This window comes from Euleptes europaea, chromosome 8 (genome assembly GCF_029931775.1).
Source record: "Euleptes europaea isolate rEulEur1 chromosome 8, rEulEur1.hap1, whole genome shotgun sequence".
Classification (NCBI taxonomy): Eukaryota; Metazoa; Chordata; class Lepidosauria; order Squamata; family Sphaerodactylidae; genus Euleptes; species Euleptes europaea.
The window spans coordinates 7,096,142-7,122,823 of NC_079319.1; the positions used below are offsets into that span (position 1 = coordinate 7,096,142).

The window sequence follows — 26,682 nt, forward strand, 5'->3', positions numbered from 1 at the left end:
TGAAAAGTGCTTCTTAAGAAGAGCCCCAGGAGGAAAAGTGCTTCTTAAGAAGAGCCCCAGGAGGAGCAGAACCGCGCTCCAGACGGGGCGGAGAAAGCGGACCTTTCCCGGTCCTCTGGACTCCCTTTGGACAGGTGGTAGGGAGTTGGGGGGGGGTTTTAGAGAGTTGGGGGGCAGGCGGGGGTGGGCTGGGCTCCGGTGCCTCCTTAGCCCCTGGGGAGGGGGGGTCTGGGGGTCAACACCGACTCCCGGCGGGCAACCCCTGGCTTCCCCTGGAGCCGCCGTTGATGGCCAGGCGCGCAGGGCCAGCTTGGTTTGGGCAGGTCTGGGGTAGAGTGCGCCGGCTCCGAGCCCCGTGGGCGAGGCGCTCCAGCAGCCTCTTGTGCCTGTCCCCCGCCCAGGAGTCCCAGCAGGGAGGCGGGGAGCCGCCCCAGCCGCCCCCCAGGCGGGATCAGCACCCAGGACAGCGCCCCCGCCCCCGCCCCCCCTCCCAGCTCGCCCCCCTCGGCGGCGGCTGCCTCTGCCGCACCCTGTCGGACCCCCAGGAGGCCAGGGGGGGACATGGTCCCCTCCGAGGGGCCTTCCTGGCGGCCATGAAGAGGCAGAACGTGAGGACCCTCTCCCTCATCGCCTGCACCTTCACCTACCTGCTGGTGGGGGCCGCCGTCTTCGACGCCCTGGAGTCCGACTACGAGATCCGGGAAGAGGAGCAGCTGAGGGCCGAGGAGACCCGGCTCAAGGGGAAGTACAACATCACCCGGGAGGATTACCAGCAGCTGGAGCTGATCATCATGCAGTCGGAGCCCCACCGGGCCGGGGTCCAGTGGAAATTCGCCGGGTCTTTCTACTTCGCCATCACGGTGATCACCACCATAGGTAAGTTGCCCCCGTTGACTTCCTTTCGTGCCAGGGGCCTGCCCCTCTTTCAAAGGGTAGCCCCGTTGCTTTCCCGCTGGCCTCTACGCATTCCAGTTTTCAATTCGCTCTATAAATTCAAATCAAGGACTAAAACTGGTTACCGCAGCTCCCTAACGATATTAAACTAAGTTTTTCGGTAAGCCCCTCCAAGAAGGGCTGGGGTGCGGAGGGGTGGGTTCCCAAATGGGGTTTTTATGACCTTAGGCAGTTCATGAGAGGGAGGGCATCTTGGCCACCTTCTGGGCGTGGAGTAGGGGTCACTGGGGTGTGTGTGTGTGTGGGGGGGAGGTAGTTGTGAATTTCCTGCATTGCGTAGGGGGTTGGACTAGATGACCCTGGTGGTCCCTTGCAACTCTATGATTCTGTGGGGGATGAAATAAAGGGAGCGTGGACCTAGCGGGTTGATTCTCAAAGTTGGGGTTCTGTCAGTGGCTGGGGAAAACACCCCCCTCTCCAAAAGAATCAAAGAAAGGATGGAGAGGCGGGTGATGAGTTGTATCTGAAAGTTGGGAGATGGAAGAGAAAAATTGAGTAGATTCTGCCCATACCAGGATGGGTTGGCTTCAGGAGTTGGGCAGCTGTAGGATTTCAAGGGTTGCATAGGTAAAAGCATGCAAAGCAGGATCTCCCCCCTGCAAACTGCAGCGCTGTTGAGATGCGCAAAGATAAAATATGGTCCCCCACACATCCTCTTTACTACTCTGGCTTGTAACTGTCATTTTCTGTTTGTCTCTCTTTCGGCCCCATCTGGATTAAACTTTTACAAGATTGGATGCATTATCGAGAGGAGTAGAACTGGGGAGTGGGGAGATTTTAAAGTGATATTAAGAGTCACAGGCAGCCCCCCATGACCCCATGGAGTAAAGGGTCACTGGGGGGGTGGGGGGTTAGTTGCAAATCTCCTGCATTGTGCAGGTGTTGGACTAGATGACCCTGGTGGTCCCTCCCAACTCTATGATTCTATGAATGGGCGGTAGTAAAGTGATGGAACAGCATGGGGATCCTTACAAGTGACAGGCAGATGAAGTCGTTCTTGGCCCAGAGTCTTTGGCTCGGAAGATGCTCAGGCAAACAACTTTGGAAGGAAAATGTTGGCCATTAATCCAATTAAAATGGATTTTTTTTTAACTTTTTATACCTGAAAAGGGGGGAATCAGTCTCAAAAGTCCCCCTGCCCCAACACCAGTTGTGGTATGGATATGAACAGGTCCTTTTTTCCCCTTCTGGCTCAGAATCAAACCCCCCCCCATTTTAGGAAGGGAAAGTAAGCAGTCCAGTAAGCACTATCATCATTAGTGAACGTTGCTGTCACTCTCATTCAGCGTAATGCTCCTAACTATTCTGAGGAAGGCAGTTTGGTTGACAGTGCCTAAAAAAGAGGTGCTTTTGCAAGAGCGTACTTTGCTCCTGGCAAAATTGCTGGAGTCTCGGAGTCTCTAGAGAAAGTTTTGCACCCTTGATGCTGATTGATAGGCTGACGGATTCAACATGTCACCCACTTAATCCCATAGTAGGTAATAGTGGGAAGGTAGGTAATAGTAGGAAGGTAACTTCAAAAAAGATACAATTTCTAGACACTAGATTGTATCTGGCCTGATGGTCCGATCTCTTCTTCTGTGGCTTCTTTATCGTTTTTCTGGTTTGTGTGAGTGCAGAGGAGAACGACAGGATGATCAGGGGCCTGGAGACCGAGCCCTGCGAGGAAAGGCTGAGGGAGCTGGGAATGTTTAGTCTGGAGAAGAGGAGGTTGGGGGGGGGCATGATTGCTCTGTTGAAGTTATTTGAAAGGCTGTCACTTAGAAGAGGACAGGGAGCTGTTCCTGTTGGCAGCAGAGGAAAGGACTTGCAATAATGGGATTAAATTGCAGGTGGAAAGTTACCAGCTGGATATTTGGAAAAGTTTTTTTACATTAAGAGTTGTTTGACAGGTGAATCAGCTGCCTAGGGAGGTGGTGAGCTCCCCCTCACTGGCAGTCTTTAAGCAGAGGCTGGACAAGCACTTGACAGGGATGCTCTAGGCTGATCCTGCACTAAGCAGGGAGTTGGACTAGATGGCCTGTATGGCCCCCCCTTCCAACTCTATGATTCTGCAATTCTCAGATTCTTAAGATACACCGCTCAGCAAAGTTGGCAGAGCTCCAAGAATGGCACTTCGTTGAGGTAGCTGGTTAAGAGCGCACCCGCTTACTGACCAGGATGTAAAGGACCAGAATAATGTTATTAATCCAGAGAGACATTATCTTTTGACTGTTGGATCCCCTTCCCTCCCAGGGGACCACTGCCTCATGAAGACAACATCAGCTTTCAGTAGAACATCCATTCCTCCTTTCCTTTCAAGCCGTCAGAAGCAGCTGCTTACAGGTGCTAGGATTTGACTTACCTGAGGTAGCCTGCTGGTTTGCTTGAGAGGCGATCTGGAGCTTATAGAGGTTGCGTTAAAAAAGCTTCTTTCTGCATATATTGTAGATTTACCCTTCATACCTTACCCAAAAACCTTCTCTGTAATAATACAGATTTGGAACAAGCTCTGTGCATGTTTTTTTGGGTGGCGTTGGTGGGAGTAATAAAAAAAAACCATTCCCCTCCAAGTTTTAACACTTTACAGTTCATATCTACCCAGCAATAATGCTTAATTTCCTTTTGGGAGTTCCAGTGAACCCACAGACTCAAATATGCATGCAGTACAAAGGAAAGTTTTGATAGTCTGCTGTAGTCCCCTGGAAAAGGGTGTAAGTGGCTGGTTCATTCATTTTGCTCTCTGGTGACCCAGTGGTTTGGACGTCAACTGGAAGTCAGATATATGGATGAAAAGCTCAGCAAAGAACTTTCACTGTGCGGGTAAACTGAGCGACTGGGGAAAGTCTCTGCTGGAAAGAGGACTTAGACCTCACCTGGAGTACTGTGTTCAGTTTTGGGCACTGCAATTTAAGAAAGATGTATTCAAGCTGGAACGTGTCCAGAGGAGGGCAACCAAGATGGTGAGGGGTCTGGAGACAAAGTCCTATGAGGAAAGGTTGAAGGAGCTGGGTATGTTTAGCCTGAAGAGGAGAAGACTGAGAGGGGATATGATAGCCATGTTCAAGTACTTAAAGGGCTGTCATAGAGAGGAGGGTGCCGAGTTGTTTTGTATTGCCCCAGAAGGTCAGACTAGAAAGAATGGGTTGCAATTAAATCAGAAGAGTTTCCATGTAGACATTAGGAAGAATTTTCTAACAGTTAGAGCGGTTCCTCAGTGGAACAGGCCTCCTCGGGAGGTGGCAAAGTCTCCTTCCCTGGAGGTTTTTAAGCAGAGCTAGATGGCCATCTGTCAGCAGTGCTGATTCTATAACCTTAAGCAGTTGATGAGAGGGATCGCATCATGTAGTGGGGGTCACTACTGGGCATGTAGTGGGGGTCACTGGGGTGTGGGGGGGAGGTGGTTGTGGGTTTCCTGCATTGCGCAGGGGATTGGACTAGGTGACCCTGGTGGTCCCTTCCAACTCTATGATTCTATGACTTACAATAAACCAAAGATATGACCCAGCCAAAGTTCCATATCTCCGTCTCATTGCTTTTGTCGGGCCAACGAAGCATGTTAGGTGCAAAATCAATGGGACGTCAAGTGATTTGGATTGCGCCCAAAGTGTTTCCTTTGCTTCGTTTGTAAAATAACAAGTGCCAAGCTAGTATCAGCCTGGAAGCCATTGGGGAGGGGTGGAAATCAGCTGTGGCTAATCAACCTGTGAGAGAAATGATACACTGTACATGCTCAAAAGCATTAGAGAAGCTGGAGAAGGTTAAAAAAGGTCCAGATAGTTTTGAGTGAAGCTGGAGCTTTGGGATATGCAACCGTGGGCCCATCTGGTGATCGGGTTTGTTGAACTTTAGCACAAGTTAGGGAGAGCCGAAAACCTACTGGTTGAGTCGATGCTTGGCATAAGGAGGCCCTGGATGTCCACCCCCCCCCACAATTTCCACTTAAAGGAATTTCTGGTAGCACAGATCCTTCTAGAGTTGTTTCTGGACCGAGCAGAAACAGGGAAGGACCAATGAAGCTGCTGAAGCTGGAGGCCGAGAGGTTCAAATTCGATTAAAGGAGGTATTTCTTCACACAACACATTATTAAAGTGTGGAACTCCCTGCCCCAGGAGATGGTGATGACTGGCAACTTGGAAGGCTTAAAGAGGGGAGTGGAGAAGTTCATGGAAATTTGGGCTATCCATGGCTACCAGTTGAAATTAATACTAGTCATGATGCATGCCTGTTCGCTGCAGGATCAGAGGAGCAAGCTTGTTATATTAGGTGCTGTGGAACACAGGCAGGAAAATACTGCTGCAGTCGCCTTGTTTGTAGGCTTCCTAGAGGCACCTGGTTGGCCACTGTGTGAACAGACTGCTGGACTTGACGGGCCTTCGTCTGATCCAGCAGGGCTTTTCTTATGTTCTTATGATGTATACCTATTCTCTCCAGGATCAGAGGAGCATGCCTATTCTATTAGGTGCTGTGGAACACAGGCAGGATGCTGCTGCAGTCATCTTATATGACTTGTCCACTGGGTGAACAGACTGCTGGACTTGATGGACCTTGGTCTGATCCAGCACTGCTTTCCTTGTGTTCTTATGTTAATGATCAGATTCAGTATAAAGCAGCTTCAAATGTTCAGATTAAGACTTTTACCGATGCGTTGTGCATTGCATGAATCTGACTCCGACTGATGAGTGATTTGCTGGCTCAATGTTAAGAATAATCAACTCACCGAACGCACACATTTTTATTTGCCCTTTCTCACACTATTGGGCTACCTTATAATAGAAGAAGCTTTCCGGTTTTCTGTGTTGCATGACCAGGATTTTACACTTTTAGAGGACATGCCGTAAAAAGTTTCTAAAGATACTCTTCAGCAACGGGGTGGGATTTTGCTTCTACGGAATAGTTTGTAGTGAGATCTATTTTTAACTTAACCTTAAAGCTATCGCTCAGACACTGTCTTCTCTTTCTGAAACCACCCCAGTAGAATTCATGCTTTGTGCATTGAAGCACCAGATGGTCCAGGTATGGAAGTGTTATAGTGGGATGGGTCTTGGCAACGCCATTCCAAATGTAGAATTTTGACAACCTGTCAAGGGAGACTACATTGGTTGCTGCACTGCACTACATCACCTCCTTTTCAAAGGTTAGGAAGCAACAAAGAGGTCTCCCCCCCCCCCCGCCACCAAGGTGAGCTTATTGAGGAGACCCGGAGCTGTGAAGGCGAAGGAATGTCAAGTGAGAATGGGGGGGGGGGCTGGGTCAAATCTTCGTTCAGCCAGGAAGCTTATATGGTTGACTTTCAGCGAGTGGCTTTCTCCTGGCCTCACAAACCTCACACGGTTGTTGGGATGATTAAAATGGAGGAGGGGAAAAGAAGAAGAAGAGCCAGCATGGTGTAGTGGTTAAGAGCAGTGGTTTGGAGTGGTGGACTCTGATCTGGAGAACCGGGTTTGATCCCCCACTCCTCCACATGAGCAGTGGAGGCTAATCTGGTGAACTGGATTTATTTCCCCACTCTTCCACATGAAGCCAGCTGGGTGACCTTGGGCTAGTCACACTCTCTCAGCCCCACCTACCTCACAGGGTGTCTTTTGTGGGGAGGGGAAGGGAAGGTGATTGTAAGCCGGTTTGAGTCTTCCTTCAGTAGGAGAGAAAGTCGGCATATAAAAACCAACTCTGCTGCTTCTGCTGCTTCTGTTGGTTTTTATATGCCGACTTTCTCTACCACTTAAGGAAGAATCAAACCGGCTTACAATCACCTTCCGTTCCTCTCCCCACAACAGACACCTTGTGAGGTTGGTGGGGCTGAGAGAGTTTGGAGAGAGCTGTGACTGGCCCAGGGACACCCAGCAGGCTTCATGTATAGGAGTGACGAAACAAATCCAGTTCACCAGATAGCGTCCGCCACTCATGTGGAGGAGTGGGGAATCAAACCCTGTTCTCCAGATCAGAGTCCACCGCATTACCTTGAGTTCCTAGAAGGAAAGGCAGGATACAGTATTCGCAGAGAGGGATCAGTTCAGAATTCTGTATTTCCCAGTGAAGACAAGTGGCTGAGTTTTGTGGATTTCTCATATGGGTGTTATAAATATTCCAGTGGAATTAGCACATCTGAAATAACAGCTTTTTAGATGTTCCAAAGTTCTGCCTGCATTTAGTGTTTTATCCTATATCACACTGGCTACTTAAAAAACACACACCTTTAATTAATTTGGTTCTTTACTATATACGCAAAAACAGGTTACAGATTCCTATTCTGCTGAGTCTGCATGGTGTAGTGGTTCGAGCTTTAGGCTGGGATCTGGGAGACCCAGGTTCAAATTCCCATGCTGCCATGAGAGCTTGCCGGGTGTACTCGGGCCAGTCACTCTCACTACATCACAGGGTTGTTGTTTGGAGAATAAAATGGAGGGATAATTCTGGTCTAAGCCACTTTGGGTCCTTTTGGGGGGGGGGATAAAATAGGGGGGTGTATAAATATATAAAAAATAAAATAAGGCTTTGCAGTGGGTCAGAGAAAAGAAGGAGGAAGGGAGGCCAGAGACCAGGCTTAAAAGGAGTGAGTGTGAATTGATGCCAATCCACGCACTTCAACTTTTTTGAGGCTGGGCATGAAGTTTGAGAAGTTAAGCAAGGTCTTTATAAGATGTGTTTTTGAGAAGAGATTTGAAGGGAAAGAGAGAGGGAGAGAGGGGGGGATAGAGAGAGATGGAGCACCATAGATGCTCTACAGGATGCTTTAATTAAAAACCTCATTTTGTAATCCATGAAGATAGCAGAATTTTCATATGTAGTGCAGTTACAAACCCAGGTTTACCTGGAAGAAGAGCTGGTTTTTATATGCCAACTCTCTACCACTTAAGGAAGAATCAAACCGGCCTACAATCACCTTCCTTTCCACACAACAGACACCCTGTGAGGCAGGTGGGGTGAGAGAGTGTGACTAGCCCAAGGTCACCCAGCTAGCTTTATGTGGAGGAGTGGGGAAACAAATCCAGTTCACCAGATTAGCCTCCACTAAAGATCTCCTGCTATTGCAACTGATCTCCAGCCGACAGAGTTCAGTTCACCTGGAGAAAATGGCCGCTTTGTCAATTGGACTCTGTGAATTTGAAGTCCTGCCCCTCTCCAAACCCTGCCCTCCTCAGGCTCCACCCCAAAAAACCCCTGCTGGTTGCAAAGAGGGACCTGGCAATCCTACCTGTGTTCCACAGCACCTAATATAATAGACATGCTCCTCTGATCCTTGAGAGAATAGGTATGCATCATGACTAGTATCCATTTTTGCTAGTAGCCATGAATAACCCTTTCCTCCACGAATATCTCCACTCCCTTCTTAAAGCCTTCCAAGTTGGCAGCCATCTCCACATCCTGGGGCAGGGAGTTCCACAACTTAACTAGAGGAGATAGTTAGATAAATTCCTGCTGATACAACAAAAGATTGTCCGGATTGCTCTTTGACAGTCATTCTGCCTCCTCAGTATCTAAGTTACGGTGCTGAACCGGACAGCTCCTCAGACTCTGCCCACTGGGTGAAAGTATTCAAAGATTCTTCCAAGCTGATCTGCGACAAGAAAGGCCACTGCTAATTATTTAGCGGTTATGGTGTCAGACTAGGACCTGGGAAACTCAAGTTCAAACCCCCACTCATGCCCTGAAAGCTTTCTGGGTTATCTGGGGTCAGTCACACACTCTCAGCCCTGGCCCCAGCTAGTATTTGGATGGGGACCCCCAAGGAATACGAGAGGCGTGACATGGAGGCAGGCAATGGCAATGGCGAATCATCTCTGAATGCTTCCTGCCTTGAAAACCACACAGTGTCCAGATCATGTGAAGTGATGGTATCACTTTACTCTGCTCTGGTTAGACCTCACCTAGAATACTGTGTTCAGTTTTGGGCACCGCAGTAAGAAAGATGTAGACAAGCTGGAACATGTCAGCCATCTGTCAGCAATGCTGATTCTATGACCTTAGGCAGATGATGAGAGGGAGGGCATCTTGGCCATCTTCTGGGCATGGAGTAGGGGTCACTGTGTGTGTGTGTGTGTGTGTGTGTGTGGGAGGTAGTTGTGAACTTGTGAATGTCCTGCGTTGTGCAGGAGGTTGGACTAGATGACCCTGGTGGTCCCTTCCAACTCTATGATTCTATCACAGTTTCGATGATAATGCAAATTAAGTAGGGGAGAAACTTCAGAAGACCTCCAAGCTCAGTTGCAGTAATAACATGGGGCCAGTTTTGTAGATTTAACATGACTGAACCCATTTACGTCTTCATTATTAAGCAAGGATGGAGAGATTCCGGGCACAGAAGGGAGAGGAGAAGCCTGCCTAACTTGTCCACCTTGGCACTCAGGAGAGCTCTAACGCCGGCTTGAAATATTTATTCCATATCCCGAGACATTTTCTCCCCAACTCTAAACTGTGAGGTTCTTTTAATTCAAATGTATTGTGTCAAGAGGTTTGTGTGGGCTAGCTTCCAAAGTGTCCTTAGCGCCTTATAGAAAATAAATCATCATATACCACTGGCGGTATCGAAGTGACTTCTCATGAAATTTTCATTATTTGGTGGTTCGAAATAGTTTCTGAGGGATGACGGGGGCTTTGCTTTTTTAATTTATTCTGTTCTGTTTTCCTTCTGTGCATCGTTGTCTGACCACTGCACACCACCCCAATGTTTTTCTCTGTTCCCAAGAACTGTTGGTTTCTGCCCAGCCCACCGCCTACCTGCCTTCATCTTGTTTATTCTTCCCCACTGTTTCTTAAAGCGACTCTTCCATAAGAATTGCCTTGCTAGCTTAGACCAGATTCCAGTTTTCTTTTTCTGGCCGTGACAAGCCAGATTTTTTCAGGGATGCTCAGAAGCATAAAGATGGTGCATTTCCCACACATTTGGAGACATAGGTATGTTGCCTCTGTACATGGAAGATCCATTTAGCTATCATAACTATCAAGAGGGATAAAGAGGGAGAGCCAGCATGGTGTAGTGGTTAAGAGTGGTGTAAGTGGTTTGGAGTGGTGGACTCTGATCTGGAGAACCGCGTTTGATTCCCCACTCCTCCACATGAGCAGTGGAGACTAATCTGGTGAACTGGATTTGTTTCCCCGCTCCTCCACATGAAGCCAGCTGGGTGACCTTGGGCTAGTCACACTCTCTCAGCCCACCTACCTCACAGGGTGTCTGTTGTGGGGAGGGAGGGGGAAGGTGATTGTAAGCGGGTTTGAGTCTTCCTTCAGTAGGAGAGAAAGTCGGCATATAAAAACCAACTCTTCTTCTGCTTCTTCTGCTTCTTCTTCTTGTATGCTTCTTCCTTTCCACTGAAGCTGCTGAAGAACCACAACATGAAAACGAACAATAAAGATACAAACAAATACACACACACACACACACAAACATTTAAAACATTTCAATAAAGTGTATAAACATACAACCACATAAACAGGTGGGTTTATACGGAAAGTTAGTGAGGGAATGCCAAACAAAACAGGATAGTGTTCACCTGCTGGCAGAAGACAGTGCTGCAGAGTGAGGGATGAATCTCTCTGGAGAGGGAGTACTGTAACTTTGGTGCCACGTCTAACAAGGCCCAGTCTTGGATGTCTGTCTGTCTAGTTTCAGATGGTGGGCAGGGGGCTGAAGTAGGGCCTCTGATGATTATCAGAGGCATGACATTCAAATCCCAAGATGTCATAGCTCCACTGTACACTGCATTGGTCAGGCCGCACCTGGAGTACTGTGTGCAGTTCTGGAGACCCCCTTCAAAAAGGATGTGGACAGAATGGAGCGGGTGCAGAGGAGAGCCATGAGGATGATCAGGGGCCTGGAGACCGAGCCCTACGAAGAAAGGCTGAGGGGGTTGGGAATGTTCAGTCTGGAGAAGAGGAGTCTGAGGGGGGACATGATTGTCTCTTGAAGTATTTGAAGGGCTGTCACTTAGAGGAGGGCAGGGAGCTGTTCCTGTTGGCAACGGAGGATAGGACCCGCAATAATGGGTTTAAATTACAGCCAGAGGGGTACCAGCTGGATATCAGGATTTTTTTTTTTACAGTAAGAGTAGTTCAGCAGTGGAATCGGCTACCTAGGGAGGTGGTGAGCTCCCCCTCACTGGCAGTCTTTAAGCAGAGGCTGGACATTCACTTGTCAGGGATGCTTTAGGCTGATCCTGCAGGACGTTGGACTAGATAGCAGGGCATTGGACTAGATGGCCTGTATGGCCCCTTCCAACTCTATGACTCTATGATTGGGTAGGTTCATATGGGAGTGGGAGAAAGTACCGTACGTGTGGATATCTGTCTGTGTGGATAGCCAGTACACTTCATGCAATGGAGGTAAGCCGTTTTTTGATATTCGGAAATCCAAGCAGCCATGCGTGCTGTTTCTTCATATGGAGATGCCAGTTTTCAGTCCTCTGTCAAAAGTGAGCAAGTGATACTGCCACAATGTGTTCCTACCATGGATGTCACTCAATGGTTTCTCGGGCTTTTAGAGGTGATAGCCGTACTTGATTTAACACCCCCGAACTCTAGTCAACACTGAATATTTCTGGAGGCCTGAATGCTAGGAGAGTAGTTTCCCTCTTGTTCCAAAAGAAATCAATGCTGGTGGTTTCCCCTGATCTTTCAAAAGGCTGGAGTGAAGGCATCTAAAGTAGCAGCTAAAGTTAGACAGGATGCCAAAAAGCGCTTTTCTCTGAGGACACTGTGCAAACATTTTACATTCTGCTACGAGCCAATTTAAAGATCTAAGAAAAGCCCTGCTGGATCTGACAATATCTTTTGAGGCAGTAGCCATCCAGATTGTTCCCATGAGCAGGGCAGGATGATGACTGGCCTTCTCTGCTTTTGCTGGAGTTCAGATCTACAATGCCTCTGAACGTAGAGGAACCTCTACATTGCAGAGTCCAGATAACATCGAGTCCTCTTGGCTGATCAGTTTTAATTGACGTGTCATCCTCCCCTAACCTGGATGGCCCCAGGCTACCCAGATCACATCATAAGAACATAAGAATATAAGAAATGCCCTCTGGATTAGACCAAGGCCCATCAAGGCCCGTTAAGGCTATGTTCACATTGCTGCCAAGCAGTTGCCTCTAGGAAGCCCAAAAACAAGACAACAGCATCAGCGCTGTCCTACTTGTGTTCCAAAGCACCAAATATAATAGGCATGCTTCTCTAATCCAGGAGAGAATAGAATCAGATCTCAGAAACTAAGCAGGGTTAGCCCAGGTTAGTACTTGGATGGGAGACCAGGAACGCTATGCAGAGGCAGGCAATGGCAAACCACCTCTGAACATCTCTTGCCTTGAAAACCCGACGGGGTCACCACAAGTTGGCTGCAACTGGATGGCACTTTCCACCACCTTGAATTTGCCTTATTCCTTTTTAAACATGATCTTGTACTGCTGCCATGTCCACCACTTGCAAGCAACTCCCTGAACTCGCGGCCTGATAATCATTGGAGCAATAATTTTATGGGTTCTCCCCTTCCAGTGTGGACAGTCCACCACTTGCAAGCAACTCCCTGAACTCGCGGCCTGATAATCATTGGAGCAATAATTTTATGGGTTCTCCCCTTCCAGTGTGGACAGTTAAAGCAAGAGTTTCAATCTGTACTGGTGAGCGTGCATGTAGAAAAGGGAGCGATATTTCTTCTGGATTAAATCAAGGGCGTCGTCATGTGTACATCCTGCAGATGTCCCAGATCCGGCTGCGCATTCTGACAAGCAGGCGGACATTTCCGAAAGGTTATGTAGCACCCCAGGAGACAGGAATCCACAAAGAGAGCTCTTGTATTTCATAATTAGAGCTTGAAGCAATCAAAGATGAGGACATTGTAAAGGTTTAGAAGTTTGGAATTTATATGCAGACTGAGAGATGCCTTCCCAGTTCTTTAATAATGGAAACCCACTCAGGTTTCATCTAGTTTTTAACCATTTATGACCAAATGTCATTTCTAGGGTTGTGCATATCGATATACCCGAACCGAAAATAAACCAGAAATTAGTTGTTTTGGTGATTTTTCAGGTAGACCGAATTCCCAAGCCTGGCAATTTGCCCAAATCCGAATATGTGTTTCCCGAAAAAGTCAAATAATTATTTGGCTTTTTTGGGTTCGGCTATTCGCCTTTGCTCAGATGCACAGCTTTGTGTTTTCTTCCATTTCTCCATCTTTTGACTGGTTTTATTAGGGCCCCATAGTTGGGGCCCTTTTGAGGTTGGGGTCATGTAATCTGAGCCAACTTTGTCTGACAACTATTCAGTGGGTTGATCTGCAATTCTGCATCAAGCATAAGGGTTATTTAAAAGACAGGGCTCACCCAGTCCTGTCCGGAGGGATATACCCGCCAACTAAAAAATGGCAGCTTCTACAGCTACTTACCAGGCTTCTGAAGAAGACTCCTCACCCGCGTGGATGAGCAATCTCCTTCAGAAAAGCTGCCTTGGTCATGACTTCGTCTGGTTCCAATATCACCCCCCCCCAAAAAAACCTGCTGTCATACTGAAGGTCGCCCCGAGTAGAGGCTTCGTTTCCCCACACCGTGACCATCTCTTGAAATCAAATTTTTAACGACTATAATAAAGGACTTTTCACAGGATGTTATTTGCCACCAAAAGAAACATTTTTTCACGACCCTAGTCATTACTGCTTTCAGGTACGTCTTACAGGGTGGGTCCAGTTTATCGAATACACTTACAGTTTGGCCATATCCCTGGCACAGGGTGAAGGGTGATACTGGTGGCCAGTGATAAATGAGGGGTGCTTAAGCTAAGAGGATGCCCTTGCTGATCATCGAGATACGAGTCCAGTAGCACTTTAGAAACCAAACAAGAGTTTTGAGGTATGAGCTTTCGAGAGCCAAAGCTTCCTTCGTCAGATACAAGTAGGAGCAGGAGATCCCTGAGTACTTCTATCCCAGTCTGAAGGCAGGAGAGGTGTTGCAAAGAAGGGAGTCAGGATACAGAGGGTCAATACAAAACATACTCAGCTTGATTAGAGCAGGGGAGAAATACTTAGTGGATCTCTCCACCATGCATCAGTTTGTAGACCTTTAGGCCGTATTCTGTAAAAGCCCAGACTAGCCCTCTCTCAGAGGCTGGGAGACGAAGCCCTAGGAGGAAAGGCTGAGAGAGTTGGGAATGTTTAGTCTGGAGTAGAGGAGGATGAGGGGGGACATGATTGCTCTCTTGAAGTATTTGAAGGGCTGTCACTTAGAGGGGGGCAAGGAGGTGTTCCTGTTGGCAGCAGAGGATAGGACTCGCAATAATGGGTTTAAATTGCGGGCAGAAAGGTACCAGCTGGATATTAGGGATTTTTTTTAATTAAGAGTTTTCAATAGTTGGGATCAGCTACCTAGGGAGGTGGTAAGCTCCCCCTCACTGGCAGTCTTTAAGCAGAGGCTGGACAAGCACTTGTCAGGGATGCCCTAGGCTGATCCTGCAGGGAGCAGGGGGTTGGACTAGATGGGTTTTATGGCCCCTTCCAACTTGATGATTCTCTGATTCTAGGAGAGCTCAGAAGCAAAGCAGCATTGATACTTGGATGGGAGACCACCAAGAAAGCTCGGGCTGCAATGGAGAGGAAGACAATGGCAAACCACCCCTGCTCATCTCTTGCCTTGAAGACCCCATGTGGTGGAACTTCTTGGGTCACTATGAGTCGGCTGAGACTCGGCAGCACACTTTACCTTTTTTTAGGCCCTATTTGAAGGATTGTTAGAACAGATTCTGCTGTGGTTCTCACCATGCAGAACCTGTGGTTTGCAAAATCACTAATCTTAAGTGTCCCAAAGTCCCGGGGCACAGGCTGGCTCAGAATTCACGTTATTTCTTCCGAAAGCTGCTCCTGATACATAGGATCTGAAAACTTTCTCTGTACATAGAGGGAAAAGGAAGTTAGAGCAGTTCCTCAGTGGAACAGGCTTCCTTGGGAGGTGGTAAGCTCTCCTTCCCTGGAGGTTTTTAAACAGAGGCTAGATGGCCATCTGTCAGCAATGCTGATTCTACGACCTTAGGCAGATCATGACAGGGAGGGCATCTTGGCCATCTTCTGGGCATGGGGAATGGTTCACTGGGTGTGTGTGGGGGAGGTACTTGTGAATTTCCTGCATTGTTCAGGGGGTTACACTTGATGACCCTGGTGGTACCTTCCTACTCTATGATTCTATAAGGACTCCCAATCTGCCCAAATTTGGTTTTGATCATGGCTTTCCACCCTCTAGTGCCATAGCCAAGTGCTGAAAGTAGATTTGGCTTCCATGAAATCGAGTTGGTTCCTTTGGATGTTATCCAATCTTTTCGGTCAGGTAGCAAACTTGTTCTTTTCCAAAAACCTTCCCTCTTCCACTACATCAGCACCCTGTCGGAAGCACACCACAGGCCAGCCAGAAAATCCTTTCCTTTCTACTCATCTAATCAAGTGAGAACTGCAAAGACGGCCCTTAACAAAAAAAAAAAAGTTGCCTTTTTGGCCGTCATATTGCCATCTCGGAGTCAGCAGCTTTAACCCCGCTTGAAATGAGGCTTGTGAGCCAGGAACCCTTTAGCCAATTGGAAGTTGCATAACCTTCTGGTGGCAAACATCCAAACATTAACTAAAAGTTTATGTAATGCTGCGAAGGAAAAAAAAGAAGCAATAACTTTGAAAAAATGCCAAGATTCTTGGAGGAATTTGTGTTGCTGATTCAAAAAAGAAGAAGGTTCTTTTAAAGGGCCACTTAAAAATATATCTTATCGTGTCTCTGATGAATTGAAGTGGGTGTGAGGAAGTTGGGCAAACAGGGAGACGGGAACATAGGGCTGGAACGCAAATGGAATAAAAATTCTTCTGTAGAATTTCCTTCTATTGAAAATCACTGGTTACGCAACTCTTAGTATGACATGGGTGCATTCATTAGGGAGCTCGCACACTGGCCGATGACCAGGAGTCAGAGCTGAATCTCCTTGAGACCCGTTCGGTGGCAAGGACCAATCAATAGTTTAGCTGGTGTGATTCTTCCTTAAGTGGTAGAGAAAGCTGGCATATAAAAATCAACTTCTTCTAAAGCATTGCCTATGGAGGACTTCAACCATCTTCAAGAACTTTAACCATCTTCAAGTACTTGAAGGGCTGTCATATAGAGGATGGTGCCAAATTGTTTTCTGTTTCCCCAGAAGGTCAGACCAGAACCAATGGGTGGAAATTAAATTCAAAGAATTTTCGGTTAAACATTAGGAAGAACTTTCTGACAGTTAGAGCGATTCCTCAGTGGAACAGGCTTCCTCAGGAGGTGGTAGGCTCTCCTTCCTTGGAGCTTTTAAGCAGAGGCTAGATGGCCATCCGTCAGCATTGCTGATTCTGTGAACTTAGGCAGATCATGAGAGGGAGGACAAGAAGGGTTAGAACATAAGAACATAAGAAAGGCCCTGCTGGATCAGACCAAGGCCCATCAAGTCCAGCAGTCTGTTCACACAGTGGCCAACCAGGTGCCTCTAGAAGCCACAAAACAAGACGACTGCAGCAGCACCATCCTGCCTTTGTTCCACTGCACCCAAAATAATAGGCATGCTAAAATATTGTCGAAGGCTTTCACGGTCAGAGTTCATTGGTTCTTGTAGGCTATCCGGGCTGTGTAACCGTGGTCTTGGAATTTTCTTTCCTGACGTTTCGCCAGCAACTGTGGCAGGCATCTCCAAGCTGGCAGCCATCACCACATCCTGGGGCAGGGAGTTCCACAATTTAACTACGCGTTGTGTGAAAAAATATTTCCTTTTATCTGTTTTGAATCTCTCGCTCTCCAGCTTTAGCAGATGACCCCGTGTTTTAGTATTATGGGAGAGGGAGAAAAATGTCTCCCTGTCCACTCTCTCCAAACCATGCATAATTTTATAGACCTCTATCATGTCTCCCCTTAGCCGCCTTCTTTCCAAGCTAAACAGCCCTAAGCGTCCTAACCGCTGTGTTAGTGTTTGGCTCTTGTAGCCCTTTCTTACAAGCCCAGGATAAAGCCGATTGCCACTTTGGGGTCAGGAAACACCTTTCCTCCAGGCCAGATTGGCCAGGGATCCTGGAGGGTTTTTCCCCATCTTCTGGGTATAGAGTAGAGGTCGCTGGGGTAGTGGGGGGAGGTAGTTGCGAATTTCCTGCATTGTGCAGGGGGTTGGACTAGATGACCCTGGTGGTCCATTCCAACTCTATGATTCTATGACTTTCCTGCTTCCTCGTTGCAAGTCACTGAATCCCCTGATCTTCTGCCCCTGAGGTGGGGCAGCTTCCTGGGCCCATGGCTCTTGGTGGGATCCACTGCTGCTTCCCCCCACCCACACACCTCTCCTTCCACCTGTCTGCATGCTCTTCCCCATTGGTTTGCTTTGAGTGCTCTGTCTCCCAGGCACCCAGCTGTCTAACATCACTTAAAAAAGGCATATGGTACACAGTGTCAATGCTGCTGGTGATCAGTGGAACAGGCTTCCTCCGGAGGTGGTGAGATCTCCTTCCCTGGAGGTTTTTAAGACGAGCTTAGATGGCCATCTGTCAGCAATGCTGATTTTATGACCTTAGGCAGATGATTAGAGGGAGGGCATCTTGGTCATCTTCTGGGCATGGAGTAGGGATCACTGGGTGTGTGTGTGGGAGAGGTAGTTGTAAATTTCCTGCATTGGGCAGGGGGTTGGACTAGATGACCCTGGTGGACCCCTCCAACTCTATGATTCCATGATTCTATGAAATCAGAATGACAGAAATAAAGCTAAACTATTGATCACCCCTTCCCCTCCCCACAACAGACACCCTGTGAGGTTGGTGGGGCTGAAAGAGTTCAGAGAACAGGTCACCCAGCTGGCTTCATGTGTAGGAGTGAGGAAACCAACCTGCTTCACCAGATTAGCCTCTGCCGCTCATGTGGAGGAGTGGGGAATCAAACCCAGTTCTCCAGAATTGAATCCAGATTAGCTCCATCTAGAAATTTTCTAGCTCACAGCTCGATCCATTAATGATTATGCTGGGCTGGTCCAGTTCAAACATTATGGTGGCAGCATGAAGAAGACATCTTACAAGCACCAGCCTACAGATATGACACAATGGAATGGGAGGCTAGGGAAAATATTTATAATGCTCTTGTGTCCTTAATACCCGTAGAGGAACCTTACAGCTTAACAAGGACTTGCTAGCGACTGAGGAACCAGGTAGATTCTCTACTTTGCTTTATTCCCCCCCCCCTTGTATCCAGTATTCACTGAAGCTTGTTTCAGAGAATAGCTGTGTTGGTCTGCAGTACAGCAGTGAGATTTCAGTCCAGTCACACCTTAGAGACCAACAAGATGTTCAGGGTCTGAGCTTTCACGAGTCAAATCTCCCTTCATCAGGTTTACCTACCTCTGCCTTGACTTTGAAACCTGGAACTCCCTGCCCCAGGATGCAGTGATTGCTGCCAACTTGGAAGACTTGAAGAGGAGAGTGGACAAGTTCATGGAGGAGAGGGCTATTCATGGCTACTAGTCAAAATGGTTACTAGTCATGATGCATACCTATTCTCTCCAGGATCAGAGGAGCATGCCTATTATATTGGGTGCTGTGGAATGCAGGCAGGACAATGCTGCTTCAGTTGTCCATCTGTCAGCAATGATGATTCTATGACCTTAGGCAGTTCATGAGAGGGAGGGCATCTTGGCTATCTTCTGGGCATGGAGTAGGGATCACTGGGGGTGAGTGGGGGAGGTAGTTGTGAAATTCCTGCATTGTGCAGGGGGTTGGACTAGATGACCCTGGTGGTACCTTCCAACTCTATGATTCTATGTTTGTGGGATTCCTAAAGGCACCTGGTTGGCCACTGTGTGAACAGATGGCTGGACTTGATGGACCTCGGTCTGATCCAGCATGGCCTTTCTTATGTTCTTATGACATATGGTTGGTCTCTAAGGTGCGACTGGACTCGAATCTAGCAGCCTTAACTGAAGTCAAGTCTGTACTGGAATGTGTCAGAAAATATGAGTGGTCAGGAACAGATGGTAGGCGCTGGGCTTCTGAACTTTGGTCTGGTCTTTGATTCAGGATTATGATAGACAGGGGATGATTTGTTTCCCCACCCCCCGAGCCATTTCCTCCCTGGCCACCAATGCCGAAGTGCTGACACTGCTGGGATCCTTGCGGCCGTTGACACAGTCCCCCTATTATCTCTTCCTTGGCGTGTGCCGTCTTGGGCTTCTGCACCACTGAACAGTTGCCATGGTTAAAATGAGATCAGTCGCGTTCCCAGAAAACAAACAGAGGCAACAGAAAGCTTTTCCCCCCCCTTTCTCTCTTTCTCTCTCATTCTGCTTTGCGCCAGGGAGTGGGACACATTTCAGCGTCAACTTTATGCCTGAGAGCTTCAGGCACACAAACGAGAGTAACAACTTGCTGATAATATTTGGCTCTGTCTCATTTCTCCTGTTCTGTTTCAGGGAAATTAGATGTTTCTCTAGCCAGGGAGGTAGCAGAATCCAGCTCAACACATGAAACACCTGAAGCTGCCTTATACTGAATCAGACCATTGCTCCGTCAAAGTCAGTATTGTCTACTCAGACTGGCAGCAGCTCTCCAGGATCTCAGGCAGAAGTCTTTTACTCACCTACTTGCCTAGTCCCTTTAACTGGAGATGCAGGGGATTGAACCTGGGACCTTCCGCATGCAAAGCAGATGCTCTACTACTGAGCCACGGCCCCTCCAAAACAAATCTTCACATGAACACATGAAGCTGCCTCATACTGAATCAGACCCTTGGTCCGTCAAAGTCAGTATTGTCTACTCAGACTGGCAGCAGCTCTCCAGGGTCTCAGGCTGAGGTCTTTCACATCACTTACTTGCCTAGTCCCTTTAACTGGAGATGCCGGGGATTGAATCTCAGACCTTCTGCATGCCAAGCAGATGCTCTACAAACTGAGCCACAGCCCCTCCCCTTAAAAGTAATTCATGTGTGCTAAAGGGCTACATCTGACTGCAATGCATAACCTACACACTACTTGTACATCAAATTCTTCAAACTCACACACGAACACATAAAGCTGCTTTCTACTGAATCAGACCCTTGGTCCATCAAAGTCAGTATTGTCTGCTCAGACTGGCAATGGCTCAGGCAGAGGTCTTTCACATCACCTACTTGCCTAGTCCCTCTAACTGGAGATGTTGGGGATTGAATCTGGGAGCTTCTGCATGCCTATCAGATGCTCTACAAACTGAGCCACAGCCCCACCCCTTTGCGCTTGGGAAATGCCTGTGAAGTGGAGAAGGCTAGCTGTTAAACAGCACTGCTAGGGTGTCAGCGCTGGGCTTAGGGTTGCCAACCTCATGGTGGGGCCTGGAGATCTCCCAGCACAGAGATCAGTTCCCCTGGAGAAAATGGCTGGAGGGTGGACTCTACGGCATTGTACCTTGCTGCAGTCCTATCCCAAGCTCCCCCCTCCCGAAATCTCCAGGTATTTTCCAACCCAGCACTGGCAATGCTAGCCAGGCTGGAGTTGTGGGTGGACCAACTGACCCCATAATCCATCTTCAAAATCTTAGGGACTTGACGTCGGTGGAGCATGAAGTAAGGATGACACAATGTTCCCAATTTAGTTTTTAGACTCATTGGTTTGAGTTCTCTGCTTTTCACTCTTGGTTTGGTAGAGTTCTTCGTATTGTGCATGCCAACTGGATGAACATAAGAACATAAGAAAAGCCATGCTGGATCAGACCAAGGTCCAACAAGTCCAGCAGTCCGTTCACACAGTGGCCAACCAGGTGCCTCTAGGAAGCCCACAAACAAGACCACTGCAGCAGCACCATCCTGCCTGTGTTCCACAGCACCTAATATAATAGGCATAGGCATGCTCCTCTGATCCTGGAGAGAATAGGTATGCATCATCCATTTTTGCTAGTAGCCATGAGTAGCTCTCGTCTCCATGAACATGTTCACTCCCCTCTTAAAGCTTTCCAAGTAGGCAGCTATCACCACATCCTGGGGCAGGGAGTTCCGCAGTTTAACTATGCGTGGCTAGTCAGGCAGGTTCCTGGAGAGAAGGCATATTTCCCCCTAAATTCAAAATAAATAAAGAGCAAGGGAACTCTTCACATGCCTATGGGCATTTACTCAATGTTTGGAGTGTAAACTTTTAACTACCAGGGGAGGTTAGGTTGCTGTTGGCTGAAGGAGCCAGGTCAGCTGGTCTAGTCACATTTTCTTCTCCATTAGTAGGGTTGCCAACCTTCAAGTGGTAGCTGGAGATCTCCCGCTATTACGACTGATCTCCAGGCAACAGAAAACACTTCACCTGGAGAAAATGGCTGCTTTGGCAATTGGACTCTATGGCATTGAAGTCAGCTTTTATGTGTGTTCTGGGTTGGTTTCCACACTCCTCCACATGAAGCCAGCTGGGTGACCTTGGGCTAGTCACAGTTCTCTTAGAGCTCTCTCAGCCCCACCTACCTCACAGGGTGTCTGTTGTGGGGAGGGGAAGGGAAGGTGTTTGTAAGCTGGTTTGAGTCTCCCTTAAGTGGTAGAGAAAGTCAGCATATAAAAAACCCAACTCTTCTTCTTCCTCTTCCTCTTCTTCACAGTTGCACGGCCAAAAAGTCTGTCCAGTGAAAGAGACGTTTGCATCACGCAGCTAATCAAGTTGCGCCCAAAAAAGCTTCTTTCTCTTCTTAGTTTCATTCTGTTATTTTTGTCCAAGACGTGGGCACTCATCACAGCTCTGACAGAGCGATGCAAAAAATCCCCAGGGCGATTTTTAAGGCTCGAGGGAACTGTGGGCAAGCCCGGGCAATGACCCTTGGCAAGCATTTGCACAGTTTCGTCTGAGCTGTGATTAGCGTCCAGGACTTGCTGGGGAAAAAGAGAGACGAAATGTAGCGTGGCAGATGAGACTGATGCGGCTATAACAGTGATGGCGAACCTTTTAGAGACTGAGTGCCCAAACTGCAACCAAAAACCCACTTATTTATTGCCGAGTGCCAATGCGGCAATTTAACCTGAATACCACCCCCAGAGGGGGCCCAGAGGGAGAGGCTAGGGTTGCCAAGTTCCTCTTCGCCATGAGTGGGAGGTTTTTGGGGTGGCGCCTGAGGAGGGCAGGGTTTGGGGAAGGACTTCAGTGCCATAGAGTCCAATTGCCAAAGTGGCAATTTTTTCCAGGGGAACTGATCTCTATTGGTTGGAGATCACATGTAATAGCAGATCTCCAGCTAGTACCTGGAGATTGGCAACTAGTTCCTTAGTGTTTTCTCTCTACATATCAAGACAAATGGAAAGGTGTTTGGAGGATAGCTTGTGGGCACTTCAAAGGTGGAATAGGACTGCACGCCCCTCCGCCCGCACAGACCCAGAGGGTGCTGGAGAAGCCGCTGGAGGGAAAGAAGGAAGGAAGGAAAGAAGGGAAGGGAGGGGGAAAGGGAAGGAAGGGAGGGAGAGAAAGAAAGAAAAAGAGAGAGAAAGGGAGAAAGAAATGGAGCAAGGGAGAGAAAGAAAAGGACAGAGGGAGACAGAAAAAGAAAGAGGCCATTTATGCATGGGAGGTTTTGCCTTGGATTTGCCACTCGGTGGGGCGCGGCGCAAGGCTTGTGAGATGCGAGCAGGGTGGGGCAGAGGGCGCCTCCTTCGCACCCACCGACCAGCCATGCCCCTCCGCCCGCACAGGCCCAGAGGGCTCCGGAGAAGCCGCCAGCCATGCCGAGTGTGGGCGCTCGGCTTCTGTTCCCCGCTCTCCCACCCGCCTGGCTGGCCGCGCACGCTCCAGCGGCAGCAATGGCGGCAGCTTCTGTGGGAGAGTCCGGGGGCCACCGCCAATGATGTCGGAGGTTCCCCACCCCTGGGCTACAGCCTCCCCCATCCGGGGTGGGGCAGAGCCGGAAAGGCCAGCGGCTTGGAGGAACCGTGAGTGCCGGCAGAAAGGGCTACGCGTGCCGGAAGTGGCACCCGTGCCATAGGTTCGCCAACACGGGGCTATAAGATAATGTTCAGCCAACACCGTGACCCCGAAGAGCGGTCTCGGGCATGGGGAGGGGGAAAGGGAGATCTTTTTTTCTTGAGAGTTCTCTGAAAATGCTTGTAAATGCTCAGCTGATTCCAAATCAAGCTGGTGGGAGTTTACCTCTCCTTAGTCAAGGAAGAAGAAAAAGAGTTGGTTTTTATACTGACTTTCTCTGCCACATAAGGGAGAATCAAACCGGCTTACAATCACCTTCCCTTCCCCTCCCCACAATAGACACCCTGTGAGGTAGGTATTGCTGAGAGAGTGTGACTAGCTCAAGGTCTCCCAGCTGGCTTTGTGTGTAGGAGTGGGCAAACAAATCCAGTTCACCAGATTAGAGTCTGCCACTCATGTGGAGGAGTGGGGAATCAAACTCAGTTCTCCAGAGCAGACTCCACTGCTCCAAACCACCACTCTTAACTACGACACCACGCTGGCTCTCACACCATGTTGTCTGCACACAGCGGTGGTTGTGGGAGCTGCAAGCACGAGGTAGAACTGGAATCAAAGTGAATCCAAATGAGGAGCTGGGTGGGCCTGCCCAAGGGTCAGGAATTGGTAGGGTTGCCAACCCTCCAAGTAGCACCTGGCAATCTCTTGCTATTACAAGTGATCATGCAACCCAGATCAGTTCCCCTGGAGAAAAGGGTTGCTTTGGAGGTTGGACTCTATGGCATTGTACCCCACTGAAGTCACTGTTCTCCCTAGGGCTCACCCCCAAATCTTCAGAAATTTCTCAATCCAGAGCTGGCGACCCTACATTCGGCCCAATGAATGCTCTCCATTTTTTCTGGAAGGCTGTAGGAGAGGGTGCAATGGCGGCATCATATCAGGATTGCTTCCCTGCAGTGATTTGTCAACATATTTGTGCATGTCAGTAACACAGAGGGAGGAAAGAAGAAGAAGAAGAGTTGGTTTTTACATGCCGACTTAAGGAGGACTCAAACCGGCTTACAATCACCTTCCCTTCCCCTCCCCACAACAGACACCCTGTGAGGTAGGTGGGGCTGAGAGAGCTCTATGAGAGCTGTGACTAGCCCAAGGCCACCCAGCTGGCTTCGTGTATAAGAGTGGGGAAACCAATCCAGTTCACCAGATTTGCCTCCGCCGCTCTTGTGGAGGAGTGGGGAATCAAACCAGTTCTCCAGATCAGAGTCCACCTCTCCAAACCACCGCTCTTAACCACGACACCACGCTGGAAACTATGCCAATGAGCTGAAAGTTGCTGCTAATAACACAAGGCCGGTGGTCGTGCAAAATTTGGAATGAAACTGAACAACAGAGAATTCCTAAGGCATTGGTTCCTTTTTAGCAACAGGTTTAGGGTACTTGTGTGTGTGTGTGTGTGTGTGTGTGTGTGTGTGTGCCACCAAGTCACAGTTGACTTATGCTGACCCTGTAGGGCAGGGGTGTCAAATATAAGGCTCAAAGGCCGGATCCAGCCCCTTGAGAGCTTTTATCCGGTCTGCGAGCCTGCCGAAGTAGCCACCTTCATTCTCAGTCTGGGTTGGTGAGGCAGGGCCCGGCCCGACCAAGTGACATTTATGTCATATCCAGCCCTTGTAACAATTGAGTTGGCCGCCCCTGCTGTAGGGATTTCAAGGCAAGGGACATTCTGAGGTGGTTTTCCATTGCCTTCTTCCGTCATGGGCTGAGAGAGTTCTGAGAGAGTTCTGGCCCAAACAGGCTTCAAGTACTTGAAGGGCTGTCATGTAGAGGATGGTGCCAAGTTGTTTTCTGTTGCCCCTGAAGGTCAGAGCAGAACCAACGAGATGAAATTAAATCAAAAGAGTTTCCGCTAAACATTAGGAAGAACTTTCTAACAGAGCGGTTCCTCAGTGGAACAGGCTTCCTCAGGAGGTGGTGAGCTCTCCTTCCCTGGAGGCTCTTAAGCAGAGGCTAGATGGCCATCTGTCAGCAATGCTGTTTCTATGACATTAAGCAGGTGATGAGAGGGATGACATCTTGAACTATCTTCTGGGCATGAAGTAGGGGTCACTGGGGGTGTGGGGAGTAGTTGTGAATTTCCTGCATTGTGCAGGGGGTTGGACTAGATGACCCTGGTGGAACCCTTCCAACTGTATGGTTCTATGATTCCATGTGGAGGAGTGGGGAATCGAACCTGATTCTCCAGATTAGAGTCCGCTGCTCTGCACCACTATACCACACTGGTTGTCAAGGGTACTTGGGAGTCCAAAATCCAGGGAAATATGGGGATGGGGGAAACATTGGGAGCATCGTTCCATTACGGGCGAGGAAACTCAGGGTAGCGTTCATCGACCCGGGTCATAAGATCCTGTGATTCAACCTGGTGTCTGATACATGGCATACTTCAAAGGTGGCACAGCTGTTCCACAGGACACCCGAGCGACACAGAAGGAGGGTGATTTCTTGCCTACCTCACCCCTGTGGCAATTGGCATATGCCCTGAAGCATGGGATTCGATTATCCTCCTCATTATCTTAGCTACAAATGTTATTAGGAGCCATAAAATTACCCATTAAAGCCAGAGGGATTATTTGTGTGTATCACCGAGGGGGAGAGGAGGATAATTCACTAAACAGGCTTACATCTTTAATTGTTTTTTATTTAAGCAGGGATGCCCATATCGGACATCATGTCCTCTCCAAACGAACACGCCGCGTAGCTATTTGTCTTAGTAAATATAGCACCAGTGTCTTTAAAAAAAAAAGACATTGAAGGACCCTAGAAGTGATGTGCTTGGAAACAGTTGCATGAGGGTTTATAGAATCATAACAACACTTAGTTTTTATTTATATAGCACTTCAGACCAGAGCAACCATGTCTCTTTTCGGAGGGGAAATAAACAGGAGGCTTGTGGCTCTTTAAGGATAAAGCAAATTTTGTTTCAGGATGAGCTTTCCCAGATTAGAGTCCATTGCTTCAATTTAGGGTTGCCAACCCCAAGTTGAGAAATTCCTGGAGATTTGGGGTGGAGCCTGAAGAGGGTGGGGCCATTTTTTTTACTCATATTGTGTGTGGGGGGGAATGAGGCAGAGAGATACCAGGTCCTTTATGCATGGGTACTTTCTCTCACGTTTGCCCCGGTCTGCCTTGGCTGTTCCTTGGAGTTATGCATGAGTTTTCTCTCCATTAGAGATGACCTCGCTGCCAGCCTTCACAAATCCCGGAACTTCCTGTTCCTCTGATAATCCTATTCTTCCCTCTCTCCTGAGCTCAGCCTGGGTGAAATCCCCATGCATAAGGCAAAGCATGAGACACGCAACAGAATAAGCAAGCTTGGTTTCTCTCACAGAAAGCATGCAGCCAATTACAAAGCAGTGTGTAAAGAGGCAGGGATTCAAATGCTTCCTGCTTCCTCAGAGCTTCCACTTCTGAGTGGAAGAAAGGCTTTTTACAAATGAGGCTTGGATTTCTCCCCTCCCTTCCTTTCAGATTGCTCCATTTTATTTTGGATTGGCGGGCTTTTGCCCGCCCCCACCGGGCAGTTGGCAAGCCTACGTCCGTCTGCAGATGCAAAATAAAACAAGGCGATCTGTGGCACCTGAAAACTCTAACAACTTCTATTCTAGCTGAAGTTGATGCTGGCATAAATTTTGTTCATCTTTAAGCCACCACTGGACTCCTGTTCTTATTTCGCCTGAAGTGTGCCTCTTGTCGTAATTCAGGAAAACATGGGCCTCTGCTATCAGTCATTTGGGGGAACGTTGAGCTAAAGCGGGTTTGACAGCTGCCTGCCCAGCTTTTGCTTTGCATTATTGATTCCCTTGCAAACTGGCACTGGCCTGCGCGAGACCTCTGCTCCCAGGTGAA

The 26,682-nt window shown here is 48.4% G+C and overlaps 1 protein-coding gene across 1 annotated transcript in view; it reads left to right on the plus strand.

The window, feature by feature from the left end:
* Nucleotides 1-287: 287 nt before the first annotated feature.
* KCNK9 (potassium two pore domain channel subfamily K member 9) overlaps nucleotides 288-26,682 on the plus strand; it is an 81,137-nt gene continuing 54,742 nt past the window's right edge. The window contains exon 1 of the mRNA XM_056854607.1: nucleotides 288-876. Within this exon, the coding sequence (XP_056710585.1) occupies nucleotides 288-876 (589 nt within the window). The remainder of the gene's footprint in view (nucleotides 877-26,682) is intronic.